The sequence below is a fragment of the Harpia harpyja genome, chromosome 20, assembly GCF_026419915.1.
Source record: "Harpia harpyja isolate bHarHar1 chromosome 20, bHarHar1 primary haplotype, whole genome shotgun sequence".
Classification (NCBI taxonomy): domain Eukaryota; kingdom Metazoa; phylum Chordata; class Aves; order Accipitriformes; family Accipitridae; genus Harpia; species Harpia harpyja.
The window spans coordinates 17022923-17035521 of NC_068959.1; the positions used below are offsets into that span (position 1 = coordinate 17022923).

Genomic DNA, 12599 nt, shown 5'->3' on the forward strand with positions numbered 1-12599 from the left:
AAAAAAAATTCTGCAAATTCAGGATGAAGGCAAAATCTGGCAACTACCCTCTTCACACAAAATGTCTCCTGATTTTAGTTACTATTCTTAGACATCTGCTTGGTCCATAGGTATGTCTAGGGGAAGGTGATGTTATGAAAGCTGTCTTACTTCTCAGCAGCTGCTTTTGTCAAAAATACAAAGGTTAAACTCTGCATAGATTGTGTGCTGAGAGATTTCTGGGATTTGGGGTAGATGGATTCTGGGTGTGGGGTGTGTTTTGTTTTGTTTTGTTCTCTTGGGTTTTAGGAATATGTATATGAGTCGGTCACACCTAAATAGATTCCCTGAATTCAGAGATTATCTGAGTTATGTCTCAAGCATTGTAAATTGCAGTTCCTGTGATAAGTCTTTTTTGCCTTACCTAGCCCTAACATTTAATCTCTGAACACTTAGCTGTGCGGCCACCGCTGGTCCATTTGTGACCACACCAGCTCTTCTACAATTGCTTGTAATTGGATGCAAAATATCTCCTAATTTTATGTGGATCTGCCACTGCAGAAGTGAACAATTATAAGAGTGCCCATGATCATATATATTTTCTGCCCCTAAACTGACAGTGAATCCTCTCAAACACCATTTTAGTATATAACTGTAAATGCTGTTCTCAGTGGTATGTAGGTTTACATACATCCTCCGTAAACAGGAAGAATGCTGATGGTGGACGTAAGGAACGTGACTAAAAACAGCTTTGTGGGCTCTCCTATCCTCACCACTCCTCTCTATTGGGAGGATGCCATAGAGATAATATGATGAAAGTATGGAGATGTATTCAGGTAGCTTCTGTTTATACAAGGTGAAGATGCACATAAATCCACTAGCTGAATGATTCAGACCTGTCAAGTCTCATGCATTATGCACAGGACTTATTCAATTAGCCCCTACCACGGTGCCTATAACTCATGCGCTTGTGAAGGTGGTGTCATGGCCTTTCTCCCGCTCCATCTCTTACGTGTCAGGCGCAGCTGCGTGGCCTCCGCCGTACCTGCGGGCCACGTGGGCCTGCCTCCGGCGTGGGGACGGCCACGTGGGCCTGCCTCCGGCGTGGGGACGGCCGGAGAGGCCATGGGGCTGCGAGGCCGCCGGGAAGCTCTGCTAGCAGGCAAACCTTCCCCGGCCGGGACCGCACGTGCGTCGCTGTTGTGTGGCCCAGGCGGCCGAGTTTCATGCACTGGATTAGAAAAAACTGTGAGGTCAAGGGATAGGCAAAGGCCTGGGTTTGCCAGGAAAGTTTAATCTACAAAATGAAGACAGAGGTTGTTAAATCTGTTGAATTAAATAAGTTGTAATAAACACAAAATAATTGCATTACAATGTCATTAGTGTACATAGGGCTAAAGCTAATTTTATAATCAACGTATAAATTAATCACACATAATTTAAACTCGGAGCTAGTATTTGCAGCAGTGCTTTGTTTCCGATAACGTATCCCCCTGCAACGTGTGAATGGGAAAGGTGGTGCGGGATGCCAAAATCTGAACAAAAAGCTTGCCTCTCTGTTCTGATACACTGGACTCTAAGCATTTTTCCTTCTGTGTCTCAGTCATTTAGAAGATCTGATAACCGAACAAAAATGAGACAGGTTTATGAGAGGCATCGGGGCTTTCTTTGGGGTTTTATTTTTTGCTGCTGCTGTCGCCCATTTTTTTAGCCTGCGGACATCCCCCCGAGACAAGTTGCTTTAGGGCGCTTTCCAAAAGACGCTCCGCTGAACTTAGCCGGAGCCTCCCCCCCAACATTTCTAGCGGTGCGCGGTGTATTGACGTTTCCCGACTTTGTGTCTCCGGCAGCGATGCACCTCCTGGGGCTCAACTGGCAGCTCCAGCCGGCGGACGGACACACCTTCAACAACGGCCTGAGGGCGGGCGCCGGCCCCGGCCCCGGCCCCGGCCCCGGCCCCGGCCCCGGCCCCGGCCCCGGCTCGGCGGGCGCGGAGGACGTGCCGACGGCGCCATCTGGAGGCAGAGGTGAGGCTGCGGCCGCCGGCGCTCCGCGCGGGTTGTCACGCGTGGGCGGAACCTGCGCTGAAGGCCGGTGCCGGCGTCGCTGGCGTTTTGCGCCTTCTGCCGCTGGCGGTGGGTTGCCGGATCCCTGCCCGGGTACGGCTGGTCTTACTCCGTCCCTCTGCGCGTTAGCGCGCAAAAGCACGTCGGTTCTAGAACCTGGAAGGGGTGCTCCCTCAGACTCTGGCGAAGAAGCGCTCTGTCAAAAAAACGTGCGCTCGACTGGCCAGATGTCCTGTTTCCGGGTATAGCTTAGAGAGCTCAAAGAAGAAGAAAAAGCTTGACTTAGTGGGAGAAGGACACCGTACTGCTCGGGAGAAGTCAGGAGCTCTGGCTTCCAGCCAGGACCAGATCCCTGGGTTTGTTCTTTCTCAGATGTAATTCTAATAGAAAACATCAGGGACAGCAGAATTTGACCCACAGTAAATAACCTGTCCTGTGATATTAGTACGAGCAACAAATGGATCCTTTTTCTCCTAAAGAAAAAGGGTGTTTCAGTGGAGGATGGTGGAGACAGGGCAATGAGAAGAACGAGGGAAAACCCAGAAACAGAAATACTTTCTCAAACTGAGAAAATTTTATATATTTATATATATAAAAAATACAGAGAAATTACATGTCATGAAAAGCACTTTCATCATTTAAATTGAATGCTTTTTACTGGTGAGCTTCAGGTGTTTTCTTTGCTACATCACGATAAGGCTTTTCCTGGTTATTACAAAAACCATGATAAGAAGACAGAACAGAACGTTTCAGTTCGTCAAAGGACCTCACGGGCCATAGTGTACTGTGGAGGTGGGATGAGGTGACTGAAACAAAAGTAAGAGCACTTGCTATTGGTCAACAGAAGAGTTTTGTTCAGAGCTGAGCATCGTCTGGCTCTCAGGACCTGCGGCTCGTGTTAAACTTGCTGATTGCCAAAGCAAGTGTTAGAAACAAATGCTAACTCAAGATACTTGCATTGGATGTATTGGAAAAAATTCAGGTAAAATGGAGCTGGGAAGGGAAGCTGAGTTGTTCTTTGGTGTGCCCGATCATTTCATGGATTTGCTTCTGTTTTCAATAAATGATGCTGCTGCACCTCAGCTTCTTCACGTTTTCTGTGGAGGGACTAATTTTGGCTTCCTTCTTTTCATGAAATCCTACATCCTAGTGGTGGCAAAAACCTGTAGATTTTTAGACAGCTCTTTGTTGGCTTGGCTTTCATTTCTGACTGACTGTAGGTCAAACTGGACGAACAGTGCATCCCTAAGTACAAGGCAGAATGTTTATATTACTGCTGAACTTCTTCCAGATTGTGCACAGGTGAGAGACCCGACGGTTTTAGGCAGGAACCTGAAGAGCTCAGGTCTGCAATTATGGTCACTTAGCAGACAACTGCAGTGTTTAACACGTTTCCAAATTCCCTCCCCTGCAGCTTTTTGTTGCCATCTCTGTGCAAATATAGGGCAGCAGGATTGTTGAATTGGAATCTGCTCATCTGCCTGGGGCACTTCAGTGCAAATTCTGGCAGTTTATCCCAGCCCACTCTAATTAGCTTTGCACATTTGAAGAGGCTGAGATGCCGACTGTTTGGGGAGTGGTAACCTCCTGTAGAGGAGACAAGGAGAGGGAACTGCTAGTTGTGTCTTAAATTGCTGCAGTTAGCTTTCCTCAGAGCATGTTGGAAAAGTTTACTTGTTCTTCTGACATTTTGTAGAAGATTGCTGAAATGTTGAATAATCTGGGGAAAGGGGGGAAGAACAATATTTAGGCAAGTAATCTTCCACAGTGGAATAATATGAATGACAGGTTTGGGTAAACACAAGGATTATCTAAAAGACAAATTCTTATAGCAGGGAAGGGTGAAAAGTTTTTCTACCTCACCTTTCCTTTTATTATGTCCAAGTTAATATTGCTATCCCAGCAGTTTTTAGGAAAGCTTCTGACAGCTTTTAACACAACAACCATTTCAGGGCTCAGGGCTCTGGCTGTGGAGAGTGACCTTTCTATAATTGACACAACTCAGGATGAAGCCATTCTTTTCAAAACATGGGTCTCCCAAAGAAACCTTTAACCCCTAGACTGAGACCGGCCACTTAAACACAAGCTGTGCCTACTCAGCAAGCAAGGCATTTTAAAGTAGAGCAATTTGAAAGGAAAAAAAAAACCCCAGATATTTCAATTTGATCTGCCTGTTCCTTATTAAGAGACTAAATTCTGGTATGAAATAATAAAACTGCAATTTAAGAGGGATGTAAATTACCTTATTACTGCATTTTGCTATCTGAATGAAAACAAAATTCACTATTAAGGTAACACAGTTGCAGATTTTTTGTAATTACACACTACATCTCGCTAATACTGGGGATGTCTGAAAAGAGTAGGCAAGTGCAATGGGTAGAAAAATCCTCAGCGCTGCTGTAAAACTGCAAGTGAAGTCCACCATGCTCTGACTGTAAACAAAGCACAAGATAGCTTTTGGGGTTTGCCTTTACGCTCTGGAAGTTGTGCTGAACTAGGGGTTTAGATTATGAGACAAAAGTAAAGAAAAATTCCTTTCTTAATACAAACGATAAGGTAGTATCCCTTCATAGTACATAAAACCCAAAAAGTTGGCACTGCCATGGAATTGCTACAGGCATGAGATAGGTAGTAATGACAGTAAAAAAACTTTCTGAGAGTGAAACCCATTTGTCTGTTACAGTTGCGTAAGGATAATGTTAGAATATTGGTGTAATAAATCTAAATTAGGGGAAAAAGAAAAAAAAAAGCAAGCATGTTTGGGAATAATTGCTTCTTCACAAAGAAGTGAATTAGATGACCTTATGGGATTTTTTGTGCCTGGATTCTGTTAATCTATGCCAAAAAGATATTCTACATTTAAAATTATGTAGTAGGCTAGACACACATTTCCATAAAATCTGTGACTATCTATGTGCTGTTTCCTTTCTAATTGACAGAATATACCATGAAAGTCAACTTTAATCATTTCAGAGGACACCGAAAATAAACTACCATTTATGTGGAAATATCCAAACTAACTCCAGCTGCAAATCCAAGTAAAGAATGCTTTGGTGTAGAGTTTTTTGTTTATGACATATTGTCTTTGGTGTGCTTACAAATCTAGCAGATTTTCTACTAATTCAAAATTGACTTATTATATTTTATCTTGATTGTTTGCTATAGATACTATAAAGCTGAGAAACACAGTAAGAGATTGTGGTCTCTGATCCTAGAAACCCACATTTTAAAAGACACCAAAGATAATTATGGGCAAGGATTGCGGACCTGAAAGATCACTTCAGTTACCATATACTGACTAACTGGAAAAGTTAGATTTGAATTTGTGTTCTGATACTCACGTAATCCAGGGTTTGCATCTCCTTGGACCAAGCAGCTTGATTCAGGTTCATGCTCAGTTCATGAGATATTTCACTAGGTCTACCACAGTGTGTGGATTTCAAAAAGACAATTACAGTTAATTAAATGGTAAAGTATTGAAGTGTCATGAAAAATACTTGTTTCCAGTCATCAAAATCAGCTTGCTTCCAGTTATCAAATTCAGCATTGTAAATATAATGGCAATAATGAAATGAAGTTAAATTTGGTGTTAAATTTGACACCATCTTACTTGCTTGAGATGAGAGAGGGGAAAAACAGATTTCTACTAATCTAGCAGAAAATTGCCTTGAATAGATATGGAAAGATAAACTCAGCACTCGTTGTGAAGCTGTATAGGTTGTCTTCATCTCTCTCCAAATGATGTTGAGACCTCTGCCAGATGCTGCAGCTTCAAGACACATTTTGGTTTGCACACAGAAATTACTATTTTCTAATAGTTAAGATATTTTATTAGCAGTGCAGCAGACAGGCAAGGTTAAAGGAATAACAAAATTATTAAATGGGAAGATTTGCCACCCTTTCATATTGATGAGTTGGGGTTCAGATGCGAATAGAATAGGCCCTGACTTGACTGTCTGAGACACTGGTACTACGCCCAACTGTGTTTCTGCTGAAACCTAATCCTACTCATCAGACAGTATAAGGACCCAGGAACAACTGGAGGGACCTCTTTGTCATGTTGCAAAAGGTAAAAAGATTAAAAACGCGTACCTCATTAACAATGTAAACAACATGAATCTTTTGGTTTCTACTATTTCCTTTCAGATGCTTTGAAACGGATGATCAAAATGTAAGAATAATCAATGTATTTTAAATGTCACTTCTGTTACCCTCATTCAATTTAATCAAGACATGCCATCATTTTCCAAGTGGATTAATATTATTAAGTAGTTATGTGGCTAGTGTAATGTAGTTCTTAATTAACATGTTAGCAAGCAGAAGTATTAATATGGACGCTATGAAGGCTTGCAGATGTGGTCTTCTGACAATATACCAGGCTCTAGGGCTGTTTTAGCAAAAGCAAAGCATTTGACTAAGTTCAACAGATCAGGAGAGGAAATTTATTTTTGTGATTGTGTTGATGGTGATATTATGAGTTGCTGTTTTTAAAGTTAGGTGATGAAGTGTATTATATACCATCAGAGATTATTGTTATGTTGATGTAGAAATTCATGCTAGTATATATTTGTTCTTTGTGAAATGCAGTGAACTAACAGATCTTACTTTTATTTCAGTTATAATTTGCTTTTGATTCTGAAAACAATGAATCTTGTGAAGCCATGCCCGCATGAATGTGAAGGTGTACCTAAATTTTTAGGTGTATCAGGGTATTAAGGCATGTTTCTTAATTCCACCTGCAGGGTCAGATTGTTTGACTTCAGCTGAGCCAGAGCAGTGGTCTTAAGCAGATCCTCTCTTTGCAGAATTTCTTTCCTTTCACCACATCAGAAGTATGGGATACTGACCAGAAAATCTGAGATTTTGATTTTGTTTCAGAAGCTGTTTTACCGGACTCCTGAAAGCTCATATAAATTCAGAAGCTTCTTTCCTCCTCACTTTACAAAATAGAGCTCATTAGTACCTCAGCATCTTCAGCACAACTGAAGTTCAAGATGTGTCATAGCAGCTTCTCCAGACAAACTCTCATTTCCTGGCTTTTTACTTTATTGTAGGTGTGGGAATTTGTTTTGCATCTGTAGTCAATCTATTGTACACATTTTAAAAAGAATCTTGTTTTCACTTGGGTCCTAGGGCACTTAGGTATTAGTAGGAGATATTTTGAAGCCTAAGTTCATACAGGAAGTGATCAGTGTGGTAATAGTGCATAGCACTGATTTTTCCACTGAAGAAATTTGTATAAAAAAGACATTTTCTACTTTTTTTGTTTGCCTTTCTGAAACATTAAGAAATGTCTGGTCATGTAAGTAGCAGATTTACCTGAGGAAAAAATCAAGCTATCATTGAAAAACATAGTAATTCCCATGTATTCTTTTTTGGCAAAAAGTCAGTGGAGTGTATTTTTATATTGAATAGTTTCCTTTACACAGCTGTACCATGAATTTCTCTGGAATTCTGAGTCATCTGTGAAAATCCCTAACTATATAACAAACAACAACAGAAAAATAAGTTAGATAAAACAATAAGGAAAGCTACGTCTGCAGCAGTGATTTGTAAGAAATACAGAGGTACAGGAAGAGAAGAGATACAGGAAAGAGAATTCTCTTGAACCAACATTGGTGATATTTATTCCTTGTATTTGATTTGAAATTGTCCAAATTATCTTGGTAGTTCATTATGGATCCGTTGGAACGGTTATTCTGCTAGGTTTTTTTTCAAGAGTGTTATCAAGACGCAATTTACAGTCATCACTGTTATAAAGGCACACAGTCAAAGCTCTGGAGTTAATTGCTATTTAAATGTGATGTTTGTAGCGTGACACTGCTGGTCGCCAGATTTCATTTTTATTTTTTAATTTTAACTACAGTATGGGAGAGGAGCCCATAATAAATACTGAAGTATATCTGGTTTCAGTGTAGATACAGATCTGCCTCCATAGCTGACACTGCTTGCCATCAGTTAAATTAAAGGCTTACTGGGCATGTCCTATCAGCTGCCACCTTGAAACCGACCTCCAGCTCAAAGATGAGGCCTGCTGACAAGTTAGCAGGGGGAGTTTACATTGCTGTTGTCATGTATTGCCTGTTTGATAGCTTCAAAGGCAAATATACTTGAGTGCTAAAACAGTCTTTTCAAATGTATATGCCAAAATAGTAATTCAACTGGGTAAATAACACAGCAGTTTAAATGAATAAGTGTTATTTAGTTGATAAATATATGTTTGACTGAGTGATTGAAATGGCTCCCCTGGGTAAGATGAAGAAGTATGCTTTTAAAACTCTCTTTTGTAGATGTTTATAGAGAGGAAATCACAGGAAAAAAAAACAAGTATCCATGGGGTTATGAGATAAACAGATGAAACTCTAAAACAGTCACCGACAGCAGAGATAATGATGTTGGGATTTATTTGTTCACAATAGTATGAGTTGTTTGGGTTAGTCTTTCTTCCCAGATTTGTCACTTTGTCACATCTGTAAGTTCACTTAAAGACGGTTGATGTTCTTTCAATGTGATCTGCAGTGGTCCATCAAAATGGAAAAGCTTCTAAAAATAGCTGGAGGGGAGTGAGTCAGGTGGCAAGGTACATTCTCTACATTAGGAGATGAAGACTGAAGTGAGCTATAAAAAAAAAGCTTACTTTAAGAGTCTCTAGAGACAGAGTTTATAAGTGAAGCTGTTAGTGCAGAAAAAGGCATTGCAAATATAAAGCTAGGATGATGTTCTCCTTTCAGGTTTAAAAAAATAAACTTAAGCCTGTTAACTAAGAAAAGAGGTTCAGTGGTCATATCTACTTTGCATTTCATTTCTGTATTTCTAACTTGGGGAGGAAGGAACATGAAGAGGCCAATGTTGAGACACCTCCTGTAGTATTTTTATGTGACTGCTCTGCATTACTCATCTTCAAGGTAAGAATTTTTAAGAGGTCATTGTTAATACTTCTGTTTTACAAGTAGTCATCTGAGAACATCAAGATCATGACCAACTCAGGTGCACTGGCTGTGTCAAAGCAAGGAGTAGAACCAAGATGCTCTCACTAGTTTTGTGTCTCCTACCAGCAAGAGTAACTCAGCAGGAATTTATGAGAGTATGATTCAATAATGCATAATCTTTAGAGCTCTGGTAGCTTGCTGGGCTTAAAACTTTATAAATTGTTAGTTAAACTTGCAAATATAAAACTTATATTTTAGTACAACTTCAATCATCTCTAAATTGTGTTATTTCAGCATTGTAATGTAAAGCCATAAAACCAGGATGTCATGTATTAAGTTCTTAAAAGCAAAAATAAGGATCCCTTTCAGCATGCCAGAGGTGAGGCAGCAGCTGTTTCTCACAGACATGGCACAGGCTGGATATAAAGCAGAGGCATGCCATACTACAAAAATACAGACTTGAAAATAAGGGGTCATCCATCTGTTCTTTGTTGTAGGTTAAGTATATCTTGATCACTTGTGATAGTTGCTCATCTAACCTGCTCTTAAAATCCTCTGCTGTGTTGAACCCCTACAGCTGTCACAGTTCTCCTCCTGGGTAGATTTTCCTGAGACACTGAAATGTTCCAGAAGGAGTGGTTTGGACAACTAGAAACCAGGTCATTCATGTTGTAGAGCAAAAAAAAAGAGCACCTATGGGGAGATGTTTCCAAAGATAATGCCAAACTGAACTGAATCATTTCAGTATTGGGAACCTGAGTCATGTCTCTAGGCTGATTGAGAATTAAAAATTTGGTTGTTTTACCTGCAGTTTTCACCAATTTTTAAGCTAACAACTTCAAAATTTTCATGAGAAATATAAAGGAACGGTCTTTTTCTAATAACTTTTTGTTGGGAAAGTGTGGCATCCAATATATTTGTTTACCTGTGAGGTGCATGCTGAAGTAGTGTGAACGTAACTCTGGTTGTCCTGATGACTGGAATATTCTCTTTTTAGCTTTATTGATGTATTTGAGGATTCTTGACTCCTGAAAAATGCCCTTTCCCAGATAGAAATACAAAACAGAATTTTGGAAAACCAAAGGAGGCTAAGGCTATATTCAACAAGAAATACTAAAACTTGAGCCTCCATAAGAATTAAATTTATTTGCAAAATTATAATTCTAGGGAATATATACTCAGCAGACTTGGAAGCAACATGATTGGCAAAAGTCATTGATGGTGGTGGTTTGGAGCTGCTTTAATAGCCAATGAAACCATAACCTCCAACAGAGACTATGGTGGTCTTACCATCTGCATGCTCAGTAAGCTTGCTGCACTGGATAAAAGTGAGGTACAATGGCTGATGCAATATTCAATATAATCTCTGTTTGATGTAGATGAAAAACACGTGACTCAGTAATTTGTAAAGCAGATATATGCATGCGGGCATTCTAACACCACATCACTTCTTAAAGTGCTCTGACAAGGATTCGTTTTTCTAAAACTTATTCTGTGGCATAGGCTATTTATGTGTGTTAGTAGCCGTTTCAGTACTTAATAACCCTGATATAGGTTTTTATATATATGTTTATGACATGAGGTAAGTGACTATAAACTGCTTATTTTTTAACTATTGGAATATTAGATTTGTGCTGCTTATACAAGCCATATCTCTGAATATACATGACCATTGCTCCACTGAATTCTAGAACTGTATTAAAAAGTATAAAGTATTATATATATACTGTATTAAAAGGTATAAAGATAAATTTTTGCTTAAAAAGGAACTAAGTGAGAAGCAGATTCCAACATGGGGGAAGGCTAATGATTTCAAACAGATCTGTTCCAGATTCCCACCCATTTTACTTGTGGATTTCAGAAATAGATTACACTTGCTGACTTTCGTATTCTGTATGTCAAAGGTTTGCACTAGCTTCCATGGACTGGAGCAGCTTTGTTGTAGACATGAAATTAACCAAATTGAAAAAATATGTAATTCAGATAATTTATTGAGTATAAGGAGTCTGTGGACAGAGAATACTGGAAGAGGCACTGGTCTATTAATCTTTGCACCTTTATTACTTACACAGCTTCTATCATAATAATAATGCCTGGAAATAGCTTTTTCTTTGACTGTTTCACTTTGACTCTGGATATACTAATCCTGAAGAACAAGGTTCTTTAAAGTGTGTCAAGGAGTCTGTTCTCAGGTTAGATACAGTTGACGTTCATTTAAGTATGCACAGTCTGCTTCCAAAGAAATAATTTACAGCACAATTTTTAAGAATGTTGGGGAAAAAAAATATCACCATTTATTACCATAACTTGGAATTGTGAAGTGAAGTAAGTGTAATGTTGTACTCAAAGGAGATGAAGGAGCCCTCAGCCTTACACTGACTTCCTAGCTCTGCCAGTGATTCCAGTACAGCATTCAACAGGTGATTTTATGTGCTGTCTACCTGGTTTTCCTATCCCTGTGGGTAAGGACGAATTTAAAATCTAGTGAGATGGTGGCTGACTTCATTTAGGTAGGAACTTTGAGACATCCTTTGTTGCAGTAATCCATTAGAAATGAAATAATATAGTTTTTACAAAACATGACGTGTGAATCTGGTTGATACCTGTGTTCTTGTGCGGCTCTGAAGGCACATTGCTTGACCTTCTCAGCCATTTTTCCTTTCTTTGCAGCATCTTCTGCCTTTTTTTTTAATTAGTGCTGTGATATTATTGTAGACCCATTAACATAGAAAATGAAAAAAACAAACAAGTTGCCAAAAACTGTATAGCAGTTGGTATTCAGAGCATTCTTTTACCATTTCAAAACACTGCCAACATAATATCTGTTTCATTATGTACAAGTGTAAGTGCTGCTAACATAGATAATTTGGAATCTATAATTGAAACCATGCTATTGCAGCTCTCTCAATTAAAGATAGTCAAGACAGAAAAGCTGTTATGTACTTACCTGCTGGAATTATATGTCATTCTGTGCCACCCTGTTACATTCATACAGTGATGGAATATATTTCAAAAGTAACTTGCCATTTATTGAAAATAGCATCACACCATGAAAAAAACATGAAGTAAACATTGAGCTTTTAACAAATACTGCGAGGTTGTATCAGAGGTATCACTGCCATCCAGTGTGTATTTAATAGTGATATTAATGATACTTTTCCATTTCTGTGATTGTTAACATATTTTCTGTGGTTTTCTGGTCTTTATAGTGTCTGTTGTAATAATTTTAAAATTGATTTCTCACCATGTTGTTTGGGAATATGGAACACAAAATCAAACATTGCTACATACTGTAGCTTGAAAGCACTGCTAACTCTTCACATATGACACTCCATGTTTAAAATACGTGTAGCCTCATTCAGCTGAGAACAGAAAGGATTTCCACCATGTTTTAAAAGTTGACTATTTCATGGGCTGGAAGCTAGAGCACTCAGCCAGAAAGGTCTTGTATCTTGTCTTCAATAATGCATGCTGAAGAACCATCAAATGATGGATTTTAACTAACCACAGCACAAGGGAAAAAGACTTGTAGATAGTCCCTGCTTCAGGCAGAGAGAACTTAAAAAGCAGCGCATTGAGTTGTACTAACTTTCTTTCAGGAAGGAGAAGATGCTTGTTAGGGTAC

General features: G+C 39.3%; 1 protein-coding gene across 16 annotated transcripts in view; it reads left to right on the plus strand.

Moving 5' to 3' along the window:
* The window catches only part of TENM2 (teneurin transmembrane protein 2), a 716298-nt gene that overhangs the window by 580973 nt on the left and 122726 nt on the right, over positions 1-12599 (plus strand). For all 16 annotated transcript variants that reach the window (XM_052816231.1, XM_052816228.1, XM_052816232.1 and 13 more), the window contains one exon: positions 1830-2006. In XM_052816231.1, coding sequence (XP_052672191.1) covers positions 1830-2006 — 177 coding nt within the window. The remainder of the gene's footprint in view (positions 1-1829; positions 2007-12599) is intronic.